The sequence below is a fragment of the Rana temporaria genome, chromosome 1, assembly GCF_905171775.1.
Source record: "Rana temporaria chromosome 1, aRanTem1.1, whole genome shotgun sequence".
NCBI classification, from domain to species: Eukaryota; Metazoa; Chordata; class Amphibia; order Anura; family Ranidae; genus Rana; species Rana temporaria.
The window spans coordinates 401,692,535-401,716,141 of record NC_053489.1 but is presented as its reverse complement, the minus strand read 5'-3'; the positions used below and the strand labels follow the sequence as shown (position 1 = coordinate 401,716,141).

The 23,607-nt window shown below is 48.4% G+C and overlaps 1 protein-coding gene across 3 annotated transcripts in view; it reads left to right on the top strand.

Moving 5' to 3' along the window:
* DOT1L (DOT1 like histone lysine methyltransferase) overlaps nt 1-23,607 on the top strand; it is a 240,690-nt gene that overhangs the window by 74,558 nt on the left and 142,525 nt on the right. For all 3 annotated transcript variants that reach the window (XM_040323288.1, XM_040323279.1, XM_040323296.1), the window contains exon 4: nt 6,038-6,101. In XM_040323288.1, coding sequence (XP_040179222.1) covers nt 6,038-6,101 — 64 coding nt within the window. The remainder of the gene's footprint in view (nt 1-6,037; nt 6,102-23,607) is intronic.

Below are 23,607 nucleotides of genomic sequence, written 5' to 3'. Positions count from 1 at the left end.
GGCCCGCGGGTAGACCCTCCCAGGCTGACAAAGGCTCAGCTGGGGGACAGAAACCTATCTGGTGCGTAAGCCGAACAAACCGGCATCCAAACCCACCACCGCATGAAGTTTTGCCCCCGCCCGACTCATGGGTGGGGGGAAGGCTTTGCAGGTTCACAGCTCTTTGGACCTCCCTGCTCTCCGACTAGTGGGTCTGCAAGGTGGTCTATTTGGGGTACAAGATAGTTTCTTTCCTGTCTGCTGAACAGATTCTTTCCCTCAAATCTCCCTCTCCTTCCGGCTGGTCGGTCTGCCCTATTGGGGGCAGTGCAAGACTTACTGAGTTGCGGAGTAATTTTACCTGTTCCGCAGGACGAGAGGTTTCAGGGATTTTATTCAAATCTGTTTGTGGTCCCAAAGGACGACGGGGTCCGTCCAATCTTGGACCTCAAAGCCCTAAATGCCTTTGTGAGAGTACGCAAGTTCCGCATGGAATCCATTCGCTCGGTGGTGGCTGCGCTCCATCCGGGGGACTTTATGGCGTCCTTGGACATCAAGGACGCATACTTGCATGTCCCAATTTGCGCAGGACACCAGAGGTTTCTGCACTTTGCAATAGGAGAAGACCATTATCAGTTTGTGGCTCTTCCCTTTGTCGCTCACACCCTGCGTTGGGCGGAAAGAAGCGTGCCGGCTCTATCGTCCGTCTACATTCCGGGGGTAGAAAACTGGCAGGCGGACTACCTGAGTTGCCAGATGCTGGACCAGGGGGAATGCTGATTGCATCCGGAGGTGTTTCAACTCCTTTGCAGGAGGTGGGGCACACCGGACGTAAATCTCCTGGCCTCTCGCCTCAAACGCAAAGTGTCGGTTCGTGGCCAGGTCCAGAGAACCCTGGGCAGACGCGTTCGTGGCCCCGTGGGGTCAGTATCGGCTAATTTATGCCGTTCCCCCATTGAAGTTGCTTCCTCGGCTGCTCCGCAGAGTGGAGGCCGAAGGGATCCCGATAATTCTAATCGCTCCAGATTGGCCCCGGCGTCCTTGGTACACAGATTTTGTGCGCCTGGACTTTTGTGCGCCGGATGCACCCTGGCGGCTGCCAATGCAAGAGGACCTTCTGTCTCAGGGTCCCATACTTCATCCTGCTTTACAGTCGCTGGCTTTAACGGCATAGCTATTGAAAGCCAGGTACTAAGGGACTGAGGTCTTTCCGACTTGGTCATCTTAACCATACTGAGGGCACGGAAGTCTTCTTCCAGGAAGATCTACCATCGCACCTGGAAGGCCTACATCTCTTTGTGCGAGGAGATGGGGTGGCGTCCACAGAGGTATTTGGTTTTTAGGGTCCTGCTGTTTTTACAACGTGGAGTAGATCAGAAACTTGCCTTAAGCACCATTAAGGGACAGATTTCAGCTTTGGCTGTGTTCTTTTGGCGGACCATTCTCTGGTGGGTACCTTTGTGCAGGGGGTGTGTCATATACTTCCCCCCTCTTAAACCACCTATTCATTGGATCTCAATATGGTGCTCTAGGTTCTTCAGGAACCTCCCTTTGAAAACATCAGAGAGATTCCTCTCTTGACACTATCTAAGGTTTCAGCCTTTCGCCTTGACAAGGACATTGTTCTTTCATCCGTGTCCTCGACCGGCGCATCCTAAGGAGGTTGCGCTGCATACTTTAGTCGTGGTACGTGCTTTGCTTTGTTCCTGCCCGCTACGGCTCCGTTTTGGAGGTCTGACTCACTTTTTGTGTCGGTATCTGGTCCACAAAAGGGCCTGGCGGTCTCGCCGGCCACCATTTCTCGGTGGATCAAGCAGACCGTCATACAGGCCTATGCTCTTAAGGGGCGGACGCCCCCCTTTCCGGTCACGGCACATTAAACCAGGGCGATTGGTGCTTTCCGACATCAAGCGTCTGTCTCACAGGTGTGTAAAGCGGCGACTTGGTAGTTCATTCACACCTTTTCCAAATTTCACAAGGTTCATATGAGTGCACCTTCAGATGCTTTCTTTGGCCGCAAGGTTTTGCAGGCGGCTGTTTTAAAGTTGCAACTCCTCCCGTTGAGCTCTGCTTGTTTTGGGGTGAAGTTGAAATGTTTTTACTGATACTGTTCCCACCCCTCGTTTTTTGACACTGCTTGGGGATGTCCCATATGTGAAGACTTTGCAGGCTGTGTCCGTCCATGGACGATAAGAGAAAATAGTTTTTTTTGGTACTCACCGTAAAATCCTTTTCTCTGTCATCCATGGACGGACACAGCACCCACTCCTCCTTTTTAGGTTTGTACTGCTTGGGTTATGTTCCCTGTTTACAGGAGAGGACTAGGCAGAAACATGTTGGATAATTAAATGCATGTTACATTAACCGAGTTTAAAAGCCCCGCCCAGGGGGCGGTCCCTCCAGACATAACCCTCCTCCCTGCAGTATGCAGGCTCAGTTTTGTTCTGCCTAGCAAGGAGAAGGACGTATGGCTCCCTTTGGTCCCAGCGCCCTGAGGAGAAATGTTATTTTATTTTACTTTTTCTTGAAGAATCGTCTTTCAACTGTCGGCTGAGAAACAGGCTGGATAATATAGATCCTTGTAGTCTACTCGGTCCGACCAGCAAGCGTGGGCACACCTTTGCAAAGAGGCTGGGTCTGCCACGCCATTCCCCATGACTCCTGGGGTGGCTGGTGAGCTTTGCTCAGAGGTCCACATATGACTGGGCTGTGGTGTTGTCTCATTCACAGTGGACCGGGCCGACAGCTACCTCCATTGCGGTCGTAGTTCTGTCAGGAATGTGTCAGCGAGTCCTCGCTCGGACGGGTAAGTACTAGGGGTGCAACGGATCGTGACCGATCCGCGATCCGTACGGATCGGCACAGATTGCGATCCGCGGCTTTAACCTAGCTCCGGAGCGGTCGTCCATCTTGGTACACCCGGCGGCGGTGCGCGCTGATGTCATCACACCTCTGCTCGTGGATCTTCTATTCTACGAGAGCGCGCAAAGCGATCTATTCTGCAGTACAGTGAGTTGGATCATTTTTGGACTGGCTTTTATTATGCTAAAACTACTGGCTAACTAATGGTAATGGCTATTATTACTAATATGTGGGGGCAATGTTATACTAGTACTACTGGCTATTATTACTATTGTGATGTGGGGGCAATGTTAAACTACTGGCTATTACTATGTGGGGGCAATGTTAAACTACTGGCTATTATTACTAATGTGGGGGCAATGTTGCACTGGAACAGTGATGGTGATGACGAGTGGGGGGCAATGGTGGACATTACGTGATGAGTGGGGGGCTGGGGGCAATGGTGGATTGCGGGATGCAGTAATTTCAACACAAAACGGAGCTTATTTGCTTAAATACAGTATTTGTAAATCCGACGGACTGTTTAAATGTTAAATTAAAAGTGAAAATCAGAGGTGTTCTGTCTCATTAGCAACCATGTGAGGTCCAGCCGACTACCCAGCATTTGACTGGATGATCAGCCTCTAAGCTGATCAAGTCCAAACAGGACATATATCAGAGTAATTCAAAATAGATAAGTTAGCTATGCACTGTGGCTGACCAATGAATGATGTCGTGACCTGAATATCACAGCTCAATAACACACGGTTCAGTATGAGAGGGCTATCGTGGTATAACATTCATGAAGGTCAAGGACACTGTGCAGCCAAGTCATATATAAGCAGAAAGCAGGTTAGCAATATAGCAGCATAAAGATCAAGTTCATCAGCATAGCAATTTGATGATGAGCTGAATGCAGCAACAGTCACAAAGCAGTGTAGTTATGTGCAAAGTGCCAACATAATCAAATGAAAGAAGACACAGATGGAAACGGGACTGTAAGTCCGCTCACCAGACCAGGTTATGTGTGGAGATCTAATGTTGCAGTCTTCCTCTCTTCTAATAGAAAATCAAGAGACAACTTGCTGCCATGTGCAGTATAATATAGTCAGGAATGTCTTCACCCCCGTCCCTGGGGATTTGAAGCTTCCGTTGGTATCTCTTGTGTGGAGGGATCCAGGTACTGCACACAGGTATTCCCAATCAATGTCTTAGCATGTTGGTCTGCTGCTAATGACTGCTTTTACAGCTGCATTCCTTCGCTCAAACGAGTGTATCGAGAGCCGGCTTCATACACGTGTCTGATCATAACAAGCCATTTCCAGCGCTAGACGCGTGCATCCGGTCGTGTAGACAAACTGTAACAATATGTTGTCACAGGAAGGACTGATTGCCCGCCATGTTTCAACCACTCACCGTGGTTTTCATCAAGGGATAAGGAGGGGTGTGGTGAACCTATATTTATATCAATTCTGTCGTCTATCATAGACCTTGCATCTACACAAAAAGGCCACTAGATGTCAGATTCCTACAAACTCTCAAAGTCCTGTTGATTCTCCAGTTGCATCGCTCTCTACCATCCAAATCGCAGACACTAGTTGACATTAAACCCAGAATTCTAATATTAACAGATACCATTTCGCCTAGGTTCACATTGGAGCGACCCGTCATGCGACCCGAGAAATGAAATCGCATGGCAAGTTGCAGCCTATTAGAGGCAATGGCAGTGTTCCAATTGGTGCTACACCGATTTGCAAAAGTAGTTCCTACACTACTCTTGCTGATTTTAAGGTGCGACTCCAATAGACACCTGTTCATGAAGCCACACAAATGTCCAACAAGTAGCACCTGAAATCGTGCTGACCTTGCTACCCTGAAATCGCACCATTCCAAGTAAAGTAGTGCGATTCCAAAGCAGCATCAATGTGAACCAGGGCTTAAGGAGAGTTGTCGTTTTGCTTTGACCTGCTCCCCTCCTTTTTTCCCCTTATAGAAAGTGGCTTTCTATGGGTAGGTTCCCTGGAGGAGAGGAGCCAGGAGTGCTGGCGGGGGATCAGAGCAAAGGAAGCTCACTTGCAACCACTTTAATATCTTGAGGCTAACATCTTGGGCTACAGGTTTATAGTACAGATAAATCCTTATCTTATTGAGTTGTTTATTCCAAACTAAATACAGCTGTTTCAGGCTAGTTGACCCATCAGTGCAGTGTATTGAACTGTCGCTTCTGTGGAGCAGAGATTATGGACCAACCCAACAAGAACATGGCAATTCTTGTATGTAAAAAAAAATTCCAACACTGTTTAGATGGTCATATGCAGCTTCATGCAGTAGCTTTTGCCATGGTACATGCCATGTATAGGGTTAATTTACACATGGCATTTAAAGAAAACCTTTTCTTTTTACATATTAAAGGATATATGTAAAGGTTTCCTTTTAAATGCCATGTGTAAATTAACCCTTTATGTTTAGGCGGACGTGCCATGGCAAAAGTTAATGCATGAATGTGCATATGATCATCCAAACTGTGTTTGAACAATTTGTATAGAGAATATGGGATCTGCTATTCGTGGCTATTTCTGTAAATGCCAGTTGCTTTGTCTTGCTAACTCAAGAAAAGCATGCGTGTGAACTTTAGTGTTTTCTTTCAGGAGAGGTATTCTGTAAAAGGTAGGTGCTGCATTTCAGCTTTTGCTCAGATGGTAGTATTCATGGTGAACTATTCAAATCTTCTTAAAGGTGAAGTATGGCCAAAGCTTATTTGACTATACTTCTCCGAGTCACAGGTGTTTTAGCTGTCAGCTGGCTCCCGTATGGTCAGGAGCTGCGCAGAAGCCTGACTGTCTGCTATATTGGCTTCTCAGCTTGCTGCTGAAAGCTTGAGCCAGCCACTTCTGCCCCCTCCATAGCCCAGTGCTCCAGTGAGCGCTAGAGGAGCAGAGAGCTGGACACTGAAATTCAGGCAATCGGCAGTTTTTCATCACTCAGTTCTCACCCTTTGAAGCCAAGGCTGCATGCATCTAGGTGAGTATATATTTTTTTTTTTTTTACAGAATTCATACTTCTTTTTTAAAGTCCAACTTTGAAAGGTTAGCTTGGCTTATTTTGTACCTAATTCACCTGTATTAATTTTTTTATGTTTTGATTGATTTTTTGAAGAATTTTAATTTTATGTTTTGAATACCGGTATATCTCACTTTTCCATTGTCTTGTTTTACAGTTTTGAGAGCATGCAACGGCTTTGTGAAAAGTACAACCGAGCCATTGATAGTATACATCAATTGGTAAGATTTATATAAATACATCTCCCCCCCCCCCCTCATATTGTCTTCTGTGTGGATCACGGGTGCAACTTCAGGCTTCTGCATACTCGCCCTTCGGCTTTCTGCCTGTACTTCTGCTGATGGCTCACTCGAAATCCACTAAAACTACAAGTTTGTCTGCTGCGGTCGCGGATGGAACTTGTAGTTTATTCGCAGATCCCTGTGAATGATGGTTATAGTAGGTGAGGTTGAAAAAAAGACCATCCTATGTGTGTGATTCTTATGTCCGTATTACATTGGTGGTGGTGCTAAACATGTTAAAACACTAAATGGAGGTGTAACATGTTCAAAAGACGTGCCTGTTAAAATACGTTTTTTGCCAGCGTATGTTAGTGGTATTAAACCCAAAAGCAAACATTTTATTATATTGTAGCTTACCAGTTTTTAGATGTGGTGGCTGCATTTGGTTGATTTTTTATTTTTTATTTGACTGCTTCTGCTTACCCTCCCACTAACTGAAAATACTACCGTGCAAATGTGTCTAATTTGCTCCCTAATACAAGAAGTGTGTTACTGGACAAATCCCCAGATGAAAATAGTGGGTGGGGGGGACCTAAAATCGAAAACTAATGCAGCTGCCACATCTAATGTTTGGTAAGCTACAATATAACATTTTTGGTATTGGTTTTAATACCACTTTAAGGTTGTCTATGGAAACATACAGGTTTGCCTTTAAGAGCAGTCTGGCTTTAATGTTGATGTCTCGCAGCTACTACAAGGCTCCATTTTGCCTAGAGCTGGCCCCATACTTCGCATTACCTTGTCTGGTTACAGGTTTGTCAAAAGTTACATCAGCTGCCTCTCAAGAGAAATCAATCCTCATAAGAGAAATTTTGTTACATCACTGAGGTTTACCTAAATAGCTTTCCAGTAAAAATGAAGACTATTTTCATAAATCCTCCACTTGTGGTAGAACACAAAATAATGTTAGGACTTGAAGTTGAGCAATTTGTCACAATGTTGCATGCTCTCCCAATGGAAACCTCATTTGATTGTGTCACCACACACTACACAGGCATATTGTGCTATAGTCGCCATCTGAAATAATACCAGTGCTGTGGCATGATGTGCAGAAGATGCTAAAGCTCTGCTTGTTTGCTTCCTACCCCCCATCCACCTCTGCTGCCACATTTGGCACCTTTCCGCGGGGAGCGGTCAGGCTATGTATACCTGTCAACCAGGTACCCCCTCCCACTTCCAGGTAACGCATTATCACAGACTTGCATGGAGTTCTCTAGCGCAGCACTGTCGGGGGGGGCCCGGCGCTTCCATCTCTACCATCTCTTCCTTCCGGGTTCGCGGTCGCCAGCTCTATGAAAAGTCGAGGCCACACATTGTGTGCAGGACCTTTTGCACAAAGCTCTGAAGGGACGGCATTGGTATGCCGACCCTTCAGAGCGCATGTGTTGGACCCTTCAGAGCGCATGTGTTGGTGACAACACTGGCTGCATGCAGTGTGAAAATGTCCTAAACAATGCAAGTTTAGAAGATATTTACTGTACCTACAGGTACATTTTATAGGCTTACCTGTTATAGTGGAAGTACAGTCCACTTTTTGAAGTGCTTTTATGGCAATTATTAGATGTACTTTGTCCTATCAAAGTAAATGTCATTCGTTTAGGGTTTACTTTCTTTTTTTTTTTTTTTTTACAGTAAAAGTTTTTTTATTTTTTGTAACAGACAATAACACACACAAGATAATGACAGTACAAAGATCACAAGGCTTACTCAGAATGCATGAGGTCATACATAGATGGCATAAACATAGGGCTACCTTGGTGGGGGATTAGTTCAGCAGTATCCACAATGGCACAGACAACACAGACAAAAACCCGTCACCCGGGGGGCATCGACAGCCGGGCGTCCCCCAGCCGTCGCCCCCGCCCCGTCACCCCCCCCGCCCCCCCCGGAGGGGGGGGGGGACGAGGGGGGGAAGGGAGGGGGGAGACACCGCACGCCGAGGCGGGCGGGGAGGGGGGGTAGGGGACGGGGAACCCCGGCCACCCACCGCCCCTCAATATTCAGGACACATTAGGGGGGGAGTCAACCAGGTCGCAAGGGGAATCAATCCATTTCGACCAAATCTTTTCAAATTTAGCTGGGCAGTTCCTACTCTCGTACGTCAACCTATATAGTGGGAGCACTCTGTTGATCGTGGCCAGCCAGGAGGACACAGTGGGGAGATCAGAACCCCGCCATCGAAGTAGGATCTCCCTTCTAGCATAAAACAGTGCAAAGGTGATGCTCAGTTTGGTATACCTGTCTCCCTCAATCTCACCCAGGTAGCTTAGGAGGAACAATTTCGGGTCCATCACTAGTTCTATCCCACAACGATCCGAGAGGATCCCCGCCACTTCTCTCCAGTACTGATCCAGCTTAGGGCAGGACCAGACCATATGGATGAAGGAGCCCGTGTCTCCCAGGCACCTGGTGCACTCCGGGGACCTGGAGGGATAAATCCTAGCCAACCTCTGCGGGGTGTAGTATGCCCTGTGAAGAAATTTAAGTTGAATAAACCGGTCTCTAGAGGCAATCATAGACGGGAGAAAGGAGGAGACACATTCCTCCCAGATCTCCTCGTCCAGGTCCGGGATGTCGGCAGTCCATTTGGTCAGTGTCCCCGCCGTGTTCGTATCATACGCCACCGTAAATCTCAAATAGAGGGATGAGAGGGGCTTCCCCATGACCCCCGAGATCAGGAGACGCTCTATCGAATCTGATTCGAGCGTCACCGAATCCGGAAACTGGGCCGTCAATGCATGTCGCAGCTGAGTGTATCTAAAGCCAAACGAGGAAGGGATCTTATAGGTCCGACACAGGTCCTGAAAGGGCATCACCACACCATTCGGCATCACATGCCGGAGGGTGAGGATCCCCCGTCGGGCCCAGACCACCGGGTCTGGGACCGTGTTCAGGTGGGGAAGAAGTGGGTTGCCCCAAAGCGGGGTATGCGGGGAGACAGTGTTCGGCTTCAGCATTCGAGCCCTGGACGACTCCCACACCCGAACCACCGTCGCCATGGGCTTCGTGACAGAGGGGTGGGCCCTGCACCCCCGAAACACCAGGTTGGACAGGGCAGCATAGGATCCCAAAACCGCCGCCTCTAGGTTGACCGCCGGGTTTTGTCGCGGCTGGGAAAACCACCACCGGACCGTCACCAGCACCGCCGCCCAGTAGTAGGCCAAGAAATTTGGGAGGGCCAGCCCACCCCCCGACAGGGGAAGATAAAGAGTACGCTTAGCAACCCGGGGAGGGCTACCAGCCCAGACGAACGCCATAACTAAACTGTCAAGCCGTCGAAAAAAGGACTTCGGGATAGTAACAGGGGTCTGACGAAAAAAATAAAGCAATTTGGGGAGTATTACCATCTTAATGAGGTTCCCTCGACCCACCGGTGAAAGGGGAAGGTTACGCCATGTCGCACATCGTTTGGTCAATTGGTCCAGCATCGGAAGAACATTCTTGTCTAGGTATGACCCCGACTCGAGTCCCACCCTCACCCCCAGATAGGTGAATTCATCCACCCACCGGAGAGGAGTATGAGAGTCCGCCCTGGACAGTGACTGGTGGAGCGGGAGCAGGACCGATTTGTCCCAATTGATACACACGCCCGAAAACCGGCCGAACGCCTCAAAATGTGACAACGTTTTCCGTAGGGAGGCGGAAGCGTCCGCCAGGTACAGCAGGGCGTCGTCGGCATAGAGGGACAGTTTCTCCTCCAAGTTACCCACCTTAATCCCCCGAACCTCCGGGTCGCGCCGAATGTGCGCGGCCAGAGGCTCCAAGGCCAAGGCAAACAATGCCGGCGACAACGGACACCCCTGTCTGGTCCCCCGTTCCAGGGGAAAGGAGGCAGACAGGGACCCGTTAGTACGAATACGTGCCCTAGGGTGAGCATACAACATTTGTATCCAGGACATGAAGCGGGGACCGAACCCGACGCGGGTCAAAACCGCCCAGAGGTAGCCCCACTCGACCGAGTCGAAGGCCTTCTCGGCGTCGAGCGAGGCCACCACCCCGGGGTCGCCAGGGCCAGCCAATGCCAGGTGAGTATGCAATCGACGAAGGTTGATATCGGTGCCGCGGCCTGGCATGAAGCCCGTCTGGTCAGGGTGGACCAGAGCTGTGATTACAGTGTTAAGCCTGTTGGCCAGGATTTTCGCAAAAATTTTTGCATCGACGTTGAGGAGGGATATCGGGCGATACGAGGAACACAGGGTTGGATCCTTACCAGGCTTGGGGATGACCACAATTATTGCCTCGCTCATCGAGTCCGGGAGAGCTCCCGACTCCGATGCACCAGCAAAAAGCGACCTTAGTCTGGGGGCCAATTCTTCCTCGTAGAGTTTGTAGAATTCGACCGGGAAAGGGTTTACTTTCTAATGTAATAAAACGGTGGCTGCAAACAAAGCTTCACTAAGTACAGCCATATGTTTTTTGTTTCTGCATTTCTAGTCACTGCTCTACAACAAACTTTGGAGAGCCCAATGTCCCCGCTAACATGCTGCCTAAACCACCACAGACTGGGACTTGAGAACTTATAGCTACTGCAGCCTGACATGGGGATCCTGAGCCAGCTCTAGGAAGCAGGTTTTTTTTTTTTTTATAACCGAGAAACCGGTCTGCCCGGACAACAACAGTATATTTACCACATCAACATTGGCGTAGAGATAGAAATATACACATAGACACACAGCATTATACATGGCACATACAACAGTCATCCCCCTGTTGGGTGTGTGTCTCCCAAAGAAGGCAGCAAGAACTCAAGTGGGAAGGCCACTATGAGCCCCCTTCTCCTCCGGTGCACAGCCCTGACGGGCCGCCACCTCCTATCTCTATCAAGAATTTATGGCATTCTATAGCATGTTACACAACCAAACATCTGGGCCCGGCCGGTCCAGCCTCCCCTCCTATTTTCCTTCCCCCCCCCCGAAGAAAATGGAATAAAAGTAGAAGATAATATAGAGAGAAATAGAGAAGAGTTGGATGGGGGGGGGGGGTTGGGGTTGCACGCGCAAGGATACTGCAAGGCGCCCCAAGGGGCGTAGTCTTCTCTTTGGTTATCGGCAATACTGAAAGGTCAGGTACCACTCCCGTAACAGTGGTCGGGGGTCACTCAGTCCCCCTGAGATTCTGTCCCTCTTTTGAATATTTGAAAATGTTCCACAACTGCCAGGTTCTGGAGTAAACCTCCTGTCTTTGCTGACCGGAGAGGATCAAGTCTTCCATGCGACTGATCTCATCCACTCTTAAGCCAGAGAGCTATGGTCGGCGGGTGAGGGGACTTCCAGTGGAGAGGCACGCAGGCTTTAGCTGCGTCTAAAAGATGACGCACAATAGATTTTTTAATAGGTCCCAGCTGACATGTCGGTCGCATGTCACGCTGTGAACTGTGTGTCCAGATCCCTTTCCCATTTAGTGAGGGCCAGTATCTGGTATTCTCCAGGAGGAGTGATCAACATTGAAGACATCAAGGAGAGAGCATGAGGTAGCACCCCAGTCTCACCGCATAGTTCCTCCAGAGTTGTGGAAGGATTCCGTGATTCCGGGGGGGGGGGGGGCCCTGTCTGTTCAGGAAGTGGCTTAGCTGGTGTGCCCTCATAAAGTCAGGACAGTACGTGCTGGCGGGATCTGACAATTTTTTGTCACTGACCTCCACCGTCCCATAGAGCTAAAGTGGAATGCCTGGAAACACCAGGGGGTGACCAATAATAGGTCTGAGGGGGGGAGTTTTGGGTAGACAGGGAGAACTGAGAAAACAGTCGTGCGCAAATCCTAATTGTGTTCCCTACTAGTGGATTACGTGCAGTGTGGCACCAAGGAGCTCTGTGCAGGGGCACATCACATTGCCCCTGTTCTACCTGCGTCGAAAGCTTAGTGTCTCTATGGCGGCACCAATCAAGTGGCCTTCCAAGATGCGCCGCCTGATAGTAGGTCCGAACCTTCGGCAGCGCTAGGCCGCCATGCAGCTGCGGAAAAGAGAGTACCTTCCTATGCAAACGTGACTTCTTCCCTGCCCAAAGGAAGGAAGTGAGTGAATGTGGAATGTATTTGTTTAAAATAGTCTCCTGGGATATGGATCGGGAGGGCCTGCATGAGGTAAAGGAATTTGGGTAGTATTGTCATCTTAAAGATGTTACAGCGGCCCACCCAAGAATGTAGGTCGCTGTTCCATTGAGTCAGCAGTTTCTGAACTTCCTTCAGGAGAGGAGGAAAATTCAACCTAAACAGTTGTGAAAATGATCAGGGTATATACGTCCCCAGGTATTTCAGCGCCACCTCTGTCCAGTTTAGTTTAACCACTTAAGGACCGCCTCCTGCACATATAAATCGGCAGAATGGCACAGCTGGGCACAAGCACGTACCTGTACGTCCTCTTTAAGTGCCCAGCCGTGGGTCACGGGCGCGTGCCCACGACCCAGTCCGAAGCTTTGTGGCCGCAGGACCCGATCGCTGCTGGAGTCCCGCGATCGGTCCCCGGAGCTGAAAAACAAGGAGAGCTGTGTGTAAATACAGCTTCCCCGTTCTTCACTGTGGCGCTGTCATTGATCGTGTGTTCCCTGATATAGGGAAACACGATCAATGATGTCACACGTCCAGCCCCGCCCCCCTACAGTTAGAAAGACATATGACGTCACACTTAACCCCTTAAGCGCTCCCTAGTGGTTAACTCCCAAACTGCAATTGTCATTTTCACAGTAAACAATGCATTTTTATAGCATTTTTTGCTGTGAAAATGACAATTGTCCCAAAAATGTGTCAAAATTGTCCGATGTGTCCGCCATAATGTCACGGTCACACAAAAAATTGATGATCGCCGCCATTGGTAGTAAAAAAAAAAAATATTAATAAAAATGCAATAAAACTATCCCCTATTTTGTAAACACTATAAATTTTGCGCAAACCAATCGATAAACGCTTATTGCGATTTTTTTTTTTTTTAACCAAAAATAGGTAGAATACGTATCGGCCTAAACTGAGAAAAAAAAATTATTTCTTTTTTTATATATTTTTGGGGGATATTTATTATAGCAAAAAGGAAAAAATATTGATTTTTTTTTCAAAATTGTCGCTTTATTTTTATTTATAAAAACCGCAGAGGTGATGAAATACCACCAAAAGAAAGCTCTATTTGTGGGAAAAAAAGGACGCCAATTTTGTTTGGGAGCCACGTCGCACGACCACGCTTTTGTCAGTTAAAGCGACGCAGTGCAGAATCGCAAAAACTGGCCGGGTCTTAAGTGGTTAAAACTGTCCTTGAGCCGGGTAAGCTGTTGTTGTGGTATCCCTATGCCCATAGCCTCTGATTTAGTCAGGTTGATCTTTAGGTTAGATAGTCGTCCGTATATGTCAAATTCCCGTAGGAGATTCAGTAGGGAGATGTCTGGGTTTGTGAGAGTAAACATTAGGTCATCCGCATAAGCGGATACTTTGTACTGTGTGCCCTTGGTTCGTATACCGGTGATGTCAGGGTTCAGTCGTATGTGGCATAAGTAGGGTTCTAAGGAAAGGGCAAATAAAAGGGGCCAGATGGGGCACCCCTGTCTCGTCCCATTGGTGATAGGGAACAACTCGGATACTCCATCATTGGCTCTGACCCTTGCCGTCGGCTCTCTGTACACCGCCGAGACCCAATTCCGCATTTTGTCGCCCAGACCTAATGTAATTTAATGTTTTCAGCATGAACTGCCAGTCGACCCAATCGAATGCCTTTTCGGGGTCTGTCCCTACGAATAAACTAGGTGTCTTACTATTGGTTGCTATATGCAGGAGATTGAGGACCTTAGAGGTGTTGTCTCTGGCCTCTCTAGAAGGCACAAAACCCACCTGGTCTAGATGTATTAGATGCGGGAGATGTCTTTGCAGTCTGGAGGCCAGGATTTTAGTAAACCGTTTAAGGTCAGTGTTTAGGAGAGATATTGGACGGTAGCTCCCACAATGGGCTGGGTCCTTGACGTCTTTCAGGATCACAGAGATTTGGGCCTGTAATGTGGTAGTATGGAACGATTTCCCCGAGCCCAGATCATTGTATAATCGTACCATATGCTGGCCTAGGGAAGGTAGCAAAGTTTTGTAATAGGCGAGCTGGAGCTCAGGTAGAGTGATGGGATCCTCCAGACTCTCCCGTGCTTCAGTCGGTAGAGAAGGGCATAAGGGACGTGGAAATGTATTCTAGCACTGTTTCCCGAGCGGGCGGGGCATTGCTCGGGAAACAGTGCTAGAATACATTTCCACGTCCCTTATGCCCTTCTCTACCGACTGAAGCAACAACTTGTAGAAGGAGCTATAGAATTTCCCAAATTCTTGCGTAATCTGTTGGGGCATAGACTGCTTTTGTCCTGTATTGGACACAATGCAGGGGATGTATGACGCGAGCTGCTGCGTGCGCAATGTGTTGACCAACAGTTTGCCACATTTATTGCCCGATTCATAGGCTTTCCGTCGGCAGATTTGTAATGCCGCTTTGGCCTTGAAGTGCAAGACGTCTGTCACCTGCGAAACGTACGGTGTCAAGTTCAGCGCCAAGCTGTCTGGTCGGGGCCGTCTTGTGGGCAGCTTCCAAAGAGTGCAATTTAGTGAGCAAACTTAATTGAGCCGACCGCTCTTTTCAATCTCGCGCCGTGTTTGATAAGCACACCCCGGATCACGGCCTTGTGCGCCTCCCAAACTACCCCAGCGTCACTGTCAGGGGTGCCATTAGTGGTAAAGTAGTGTCCCAACTCCTTAATGACGTCTGTCATGACCTCAGTATTTTGCAGGAGTCCCTCATTGAGTCTCCACACAGGCCTCTGTCCTCCAGTGCAGTCAGAGATGGTGTATTTAAGGCAATCAGGGCATGGTCAGACCATGTAATCGGCACGTCTTGGATCGCGCGGAGTTGCCCGTGGGGTAGCAGGAAGTAGTCAATTCACTAGTATGTCTGGTGCGGTTTAGAAAAAAAGGTGTAGTCGTGTCCCCCCAAGTGTAAAAGACGCCAGGCGTCTATCAGTTGCATAGAGTGGAGGGTCGCGCCGATGCGTTTGCGCATGTCTCGGGTAGTGGAGGATTTTCCAGAGGATGTATCTTCGTCGGGATCAAGGGGATGTTTAGGTCGCCCCCCACTATGAAATGACCCTCCGCGAAACGTTGAAACTGCTCCAACCGCCTCTTGAGGAATATGTCCTGATGGACATTGGGGGCATATAGATTGGCAAAGGTCACCTTCCTATCTCCTATCATGCCCTTCAGGAACAAGAACCGCCCCTCCTTGTCCGTTCAGACATCTAAGGGCGTCCATGGTACTCTAGCGGACACAAGAATGGAGACTCCCCTGGATTTAGCCTCCGTATACTGAGAGTGGTAGGTTGTGGGGAACTATCTGTTTTTCAGGAGCGGCAGGTTGCCTTCCCTAAAAGTGGAGGAGTGATCAACATTGAAGACATCAAGGAGAGAGCATGAGGTAGCACCCCAGTCTCACCGCATAGTTCCTCCAGAGTTGTGGAAGGATTCCGGGGGGGGGGGGGGGGGCCCTGTCTGTTCAGGAAGTGGCTTAGCTGGTGTGCCCTCATAAAGTCAGGACAGTACGTGCTGGCGGGATCTGACAATTTTGTCACTGACCTCCACCGTCCCATAGAGCTAAAGTGGAATGCCTGGAAACACCAGGGGGTGACCAATAATAGGTCTGAGGGGGGGAGTTTTGGGTAGACAGGGAGAACTGAGAAAACAGTCGTGCGCAAATCCTAATTGTGTTCCCTACTAGTGGATTACGTGCAGTGTGGCACCAAGGAGCTCTGTGCAGGGGCACATCACATTGCCCCTGTTCTACCTGCGTCGAAAGCTTAGTGTCTCTATGGCGGCACCAATCAAGTGGCCTTCCAAGATGCGCCGCCTGATAGTAGGTCCGAACCTTCGGCAGCGCTAGGCCGCCATGCAGCTGCGGAAAAGAGAGTACCTTCCTATGCAAACGTGACTTCTTCCCTGCCCAAAGGAAGGAAGTGAGTGAATGTGGAATGTATTTGTTTAAAATAGTCTCCTGGGATATGGATCGGGAGGGCCTGCATGAGGTAAAGGAATTTGGGTAGTATTGTCATCTTAAAGATGTTACAGCGGCCCACCCAAGAATGTAGGTCGCTGTTCCATTGAGTCAGCAGTTTCTGAACTTCCTTCAGGAGAGGAGGAAAATTCAACCTAAACAGTTGTGAAAATGATCAGGGTATATACGTCCCCAGGTATTTCAGCGCCACCTCTGTCCAGTTTAGTTTAACCACTTAAGGACCGCCTCCTGCACATATAAATCGGCAGAATGGCACAGCTGGGCACAAGCACGTACCTGTACGTTCCTCTTTAAGTGCCCAGCCGTGGGTCACGGGCGCGTGCCCACGACCCAGTCCGAAGCTTTGTGGCCGCAGGACCCGATCGCTGCTGGAGTCCCGCGATCGGTCCCCGGAGCTGAAAAACAAGGAGAGCTGTGTGTAAATACAGCTTCCCCGTTCTTCACTGTGGCGCTGTCATTGATCGTGTGTTCCCTGATATAGGGAAACACGATCAATGATGTCACACGTCCAGCCCCGCCCCCCTACAGTTAGAAAGACATATGACGTCACACTTAACCCCTTAAGCGCTCCCTAGTGGTTAACTCCCAAACTGCAATTGTCATTTTCACAGTAAACAATGCATTTTTATAGCATTTTTTGCTGTGAAAATGACAATTGTCCCAAAAATGTGTCAAAATTGTCCGATGTGTCCGCCATAATGTCACGGTCACACAAAAAATTGATGATCGCCGCCATTGGTAGTAAAAAAAAAAAATATTAATAAAAATGCAATAAAACTATCCCCTATTTTGTAAACACTATAAATTTTGCGCAAACCAATCGATAAACGCTTATTGCGATTTTTTTTTTTTTTTTTTTAACCAAAAATAGGTAGAAGAATACGTATCGGCCTAAACTGAGAAAAAAAAATTATTTCTTTTTTTATATATTTTTGGGGGATATTTATTATAGCAAAAAGGAAAAAATATAGATTTTTTTTTCAAAATTGTCGCTTTATTTTTATTTATAAAAACCGCAGAGGTGATGAAATACCACCAAAAGAAAGCTCTATTTGTGGGAAAAAAAGGACGCCAATTTTGTTTGGGAGCCACGTCGCACGACCACGCTTTTGTCAGTTAAAGCGACGCAGTGCAGAATCGCAAAAACTGGCCGGGTCTTAAGTGGTTAAAACTGTCCTTGAGCCGGGTAAGCTGTTGTTGTGGTATCCCTATGCCCATAGCCTCTGATTTAGTCAGGTTGATCTTTAGGTTAGATAGTCGTCCGTATATGTCAAATTCCCGTAGGAGATTCAGTAGGGAGATGTCTGGGTTTGTGAGAGTAAACATTAGGTCATCCGCATAAGCGGATACTTTGTACTGTGTGCCCTTGGTTCGTATACCGGTGATGTCAGGGTTCAGTCGTATGTGGCATAAGTAGGGTTCTAAGGAAAGGGCAAATAAAAGGGGCCAGATGGGGCACCCCTGTCTCGTCCCATTGGTGATAGGGAACAACTCGGATACTCCATCATTGGCTCTGACCCTTGCCGTCGGCTCTCTGTACACCGCCGAGACCCAATTCCGCATTTTGTCGCCCAGACCTAATGTAATTTAATGTTTTCAGCATGAACTGCCAGTCGACCCAATCGAATGCCTTTTCGGGGTCTGTCCCTACGAATAAACTAGGTGTCTTACTATTGGTTGCTATATGCAGGAGATTGAGGACCTTAGAGGTGTTGTCTCTGGCCTCTCTAGAAGGCACAAAACCCACCTGGTCTAGATGTATTAGATGCGGGAGATGTCTTTGCAGTCTGGAGGCCAGGATTTTAGTAAACCGTTTAAGGTCAGTGTTTAGGAGAGATATTGGACGGTAGCTCCCACAATGGGCTGGGTCCTTGACGTCTTTCAGGATCACAGAGATTTGGGCCTGTAATGTGGTAGTATGGAACGATTTCCCCGAGCCCAGATCATTGTATAATCGTACCATATGCTGGCCTAGGGAAGGTAGCAAAGTTTTGTAATAGGCGAGCTGGAGCTCAGGTAGAGTGATGGGATCCTCCAGACTCTCCCGTGCTTCAGTCGGTAGAGAAGGGCATAAGGGACGTGGAAATGTATTCTAGCACTGTTTCCCGAGCGGGCGGGGCATTGCTCGGGAAACAGTGCTAGAATACATTTCCACGTCCCTTATGCCCTTCTCTACCGACTGAAGCAACAACTTGTAGAAGGAGCTATAGAATTTCCCAAATTCTTGCGTAATCTGTTGGGGCATAGACTGCTTTTGTCCTGTATTGGACACAATGCAGGGGATGTATGACGCGAGCTGCTGCGTGCGCAATGTGTTGACCAACAGTTTGCCACATTTATTGCCCGATTCATAGGCTTTCCGTCGGCAGATTTGTAATGCCGCTTTGGCCTTGAAGTGCAAGACGTCTGTCACCTGCGAAACGTACGGTGTCAAGTTCAGCGCCAAGCTGTCTGGTCGGGGCCGTCTTGTGGGCAGCTTCCAAAGAGTGCAATTTAGTGAGCAAACTTAATTGAGCCGACCGCTCTTTTCAATCTCGCGCCGTGTTTGATAAGCACACCCCGGATCACGGCCTTGTGCGCCTCCCAAACTACCCCAGCGTCACTGTCAGGGGTGCCATTAGTGGTAAAGTAGTGTCCCAACTCCTTAATGACGTCTGTCATGACCTCAGTATTTTGCAGGAGTCCCTCATTGAGTCTCCACACAGGCCTCTGTCCTCCAGTGCAGTCAGAGATGGTGTATTTAAGGCAATCAGGGCATGGTCAGACCATGTAATCGGCACGTCTTGGATCGCGCGGAGTTGCCCGTGGGGTAGCAGGAAGTAGTCAATTCACTAGTATGTCTGGTGCGGTTTAGAAAAAAAGGTGTAGTCGTGTCCCCCCAAGTGTAAAAGACGCCAGGCGTCTATCAGTTGCATAGAGTGGAGGGTCGCGCCGATGCGTTTGCGCATGTCTCGGGTAGTGGAGGATTTTCCAGAGGATGTATCTTCGTCGGGATCAAGGGGATGTTTAGGTCGCCCCCCACTATGAAATGACCCTCCGCGAAACGTTGAAACTGCTCCAACCGCCTCTTGAGGAATATGTCCTGATGGACATTGGGGGCATATAGATTGGCAAAGGTCACCTTCCTATCTCCTATCATGCCCTTCAGGAACAAGAACCGCCCCTCCTTGTCCGTTCAGACATCTAAGGGCGTCCATGGTACTCTAGCGGACACAAGAATGGAGACTCCCCTGGATTTAGCCTCCGTATACTGAGAGTGGTAGGTTGTGGGGAACTATCTGTTTTTCAGGAGCGGCAGGTTGCCTTCCCTAAAAGTGGAGGAGTGATCAACATTGAAGACATCAAGGAGAGAGCATGAGGTAGCACCCCAGTCTCACCGCATAGTTCCTCCAGAGTTGTGGAAGGATTCCGTGATTCCGGGGGGGGGGGGGGGGCCCTGTCTGTTCAGGAAGTGGCTTAGCTGGTGTGCCCTCATAAAGTCAGGACAGTACGTGCTGGCGGGATCTGACAATTTTGTCACTGACCTCCACCGTCCCATAGAGCTAAAGTGGAATGCCTGGAAACACCAGGGGGTGACCAATAATAGGTCTGAGGGGGGGAGTTTTGGGTAGACAGGGAGAACTGAGAAAACAGTCGTGCGCAAATCCTAATTGTGTTCCCTACTAGTGGATTACGTGCAGTGTGGCACCAAGGAGCTCTGTGCAGGGGCACATCACATTGCCCCTGTTCTACCTGCGTCGAAAGCTTAGTGTCTCTATGGCGGCACCAATCAAGTGGCCTTCCAAGATGCGCCGCCTGATAGTAGGTCCGAACCTTCGGCAGCGCTAGGCCGCCATGCAGCTGCGGAAAAGAGAGTACCTTCCTATGCAAACGTGACTTCTTCCCTGCCCAAAGGAAGGAAGTGAGTGAATGTGGAATGTATTTGTTTAAAATAGTCTCCTGGGATATGGATCGGGAGGGCCTGCATGAGGTAAAGGAATTTGGGTAGTATTGTCATCTTAAAGATGTTACAGCGGCCCACCCAAGAATGTAGGTCGCTGTTCCATTGAGTCAGCAGTTTCTGAACTTCCTTCAGGAGAGGAGGAAAATTCAACCTAAACAGTTGTGAAAATGATCAGGGTATATACGTCCCCAGGTATTTCAGCGCCACCTCTGTCCAGTTTAGTTTAACCACTTAAGGACCGCCTCCTGCACATATAAAATAGGGGATAGTTTTATTGCATTTTTATTAATATTTTTTTTTTTTACTACCAATGGCACAGCTGGGCACAAGCACGTACCTGTACGTCCTCTTTAAGTGCCCAGCCGTGGGTCACGGGCGCGTGCCCACGACCCAGTCCGAAGCTTTGTGGCCGCAGGACCCGATCGCTGCTGGAGTCCCGCGATCGGTCCCCGGAGCTGAAAAACAAGGAGAGCTGTGTGTAAATACAGCTTCCCCGTTCTTCACTGTGGCGCTGTCATTGATCGTGTGTTCCCTGATATAGGGAAACACGATCAATGATGTCACACGTCCAGCCCCGCCCCCCTACAGTTAGAAAGACATATGACGTCACACTTAACCCCTTAAGCGCTCCCTAGTGGTTAACTCCCAAACTGCAATTGTCATTTTCACAGTAAACAATGCATTTTTATAGCATTTTTTGCTGTGAAAATGACAATTGTCCCAAAAATGTGTCAAAATTGTCCGATGTGTCCGCCATAATGTCACGGTCACACAAAAAATTGATGATCGCCGCCATTGGTAGTAAAAAAAAAAAATATTAATAAAAATGCAATAAAACTATCCCCTATTTTGTAAACACTATAAATTTTGCGCAAACCAATCGATAAACGCTTATTGCGATTTTTTTTTTTTTTTTTTTAACCAAAAATAGGTAGAAGAATACGTATCGGCCTAAACTGAGAAAAAAAAATTATTTCTTTTTTTATATATTTTTGGGGGATATTTATTATAGCAAAAAGGAAAAAATATAGATTTTTTTTTCAAAATTGTCGCTTTATTTTTATTTATAAAAACCGCAGAGGTGATGAAATACCACCAAAAGAAAGCTCTATTTGTGGGAAAAAAAGGACGCCAATTTTGTTTGGGAGCCACGTCGCACGACCACGCTTTTGTCAGTTAAAGCGACGCAGTGCAGAATCGCAAAAACTGGCCGGGTCTTAAGTGGTTAAAACTGTCCTTGAGCCGGGTAAGCTGTTGTTGTGGTATCCCTATGCCCATAGCCTCTGATTTAGTCAGGTTGATCTTTAGGTTAGATAGTCGTCCGTATATGTCAAATTCCCGTAGGAGATTCAGTAGGGAGATGTCTGGGTTTGTGAGAGTAAACATTAGGTCATCCGCATAAGCGGATACTTTGTACTGTGTGCCCTTGGTTCGTATACCGGTGATGTCAGGGTTCAGTCGTATGTGGCATAAGTAGGGTTCTAAGGAAAGGGCAAATAAAAGGGGCCAGATGGGGCACCCCTGTCTCGTCCCATTGGTGATAGGGAACAACTCGGATACTCCATCATTGGCTCTGACCCTTGCCGTCGGCTCTCTGTACACCGCCGAGACCCAATTCCGCATTTTGTCGCCCAGACCTAATGTAATTTAATGTTTTCAGCATGAACTGCCAGTCGACCCAATCGAATGCCTTTTCGGGGTCTGTCCCTACGAATAAACTAGGTGTCTTACTATTGGTTGCTATATGCAGGAGATTGAGGACCTTAGAGGTGTTGTCTCTGGCCTCTCTAGAAGGCACAAAACCCACCTGGTCTAGATGTATTAGATGCGGGAGATGTCTTTGCAGTCTGGAGGCCAGGATTTTAGTAAACCGTTTAAGGTCAGTGTTTAGGAGAGATATTGGACGGTAGCTCCCACAATGGGCTGGGTCCTTGACGTCTTTCAGGATCACAGAGATTTGGGCCTGTAATGTGGTAGTATGGAACGATTTCCCCGAGCCCAGATCATTGTATAATCGTACCATATGCTGGCCTAGGGAAGGTAGCAAAGTTTTGTAATAGGCGAGCTGGAGCTCAGGTAGAGTGATGGGATCCTCCAGACTCTCCCGTGCTTCAGTCGGTAGAGAAGGGCATAAGGGACGTGGAAATGTATTCTAGCACTGTTTCCCGAGCGGGCGGGGCATTGCTCGGGAAACAGTGCTAGAATACATTTCCACGTCCCTTATGCCCTTCTCTACCGACTGAAGCAACAACTTGTAGAAGGAGCTATAGAATTTCCCAAATTCTTGCGTAATCTGTTGGGGCATAGACTGCTTTTGTCCTGTATTGGACACAATGCAGGGGATGTATGACGCGAGCTGCTGCGTGCGCAATGTGTTGACCAACAGTTTGCCACATTTATTGCCCGATTCATAGGCTTTCCGTCGGCAGATTTGTAATGCCGCTTTGGCCTTGAAGTGCAAGACGTCTGTCACCTGCGAAACGTACGGTGTCAAGTTCAGCGCCAAGCTGTCTGGTCGGGGCCGTCTTGTGGGCAGCTTCCAAAGAGTGCAATTTAGTGAGCAAACTTAATTGAGCCGACCGCTCTTTTCAATCTCGCGCCGTGTTTGATAAGCACACCCCGGATCACGGCCTTGTGCGCCTCCCAAACTACCCCAGCGTCACTGTCAGGGGTGCCATTACCAAGAAGAGTCGGCTAAGGTAGCCAAAATCGGCTAAGGCGCTCCCCGGATTAAATCCGGCTATCGAGCGCAGTCCTAATTGGGGGAGAGACTAGACAGGGCCAGGAAGCGAGCTCCCGACCCTCTCCACCCAACCCCCGGCAATCCTATGTGATGCATTACATAACATAACCCGGCATGTCATGATATATATATATATATATATATATATATATATATATATATATATATATATATATATATATATATATATATATATATTCATTCTCTCTCAAACTGGTAACAGAGATAAGATTTTAAATACAGTAACTAATATGTCAACAAGTGAAAACAATGCAAATAATCAGTTCTGGGTGTCGGAAGATGAATAATTGGAGCCCTCATCGTGAAGGAACAGAAGTAAAAAAAAAAAAAACCCCACCCACCGATTCCGCCCAATTGGCCATCTCCCCCCTCCCAAAGCCACTGTAAACATTGGGGCAAAGTCCCAGTCAATATCCTGCAACAGAGCAATATCCTGTCCTGGGTGCCGTCATCTTCAGCAGCATGAAATAGTACCCCCCCCCCATAGCTGAGGCAGAATGGAGACCTCATATGGACGGTCTCCTCGACGCTCCTCCACCTTCCCCGGGCAACTCCCACCCCGTACCACAAAAAGCATCTCTAAATAGGAGCAATCACCCACGGGTCTTCCAGTTACCGTAGACTCCATGTGATCCAGTACCGGGTCATCGCAATCTCAGCTGCTCTCGTCACCCTCCAACCCCACAGGCCCATCTCGTAGCAGGTCTGGACCACCAGACCAGAG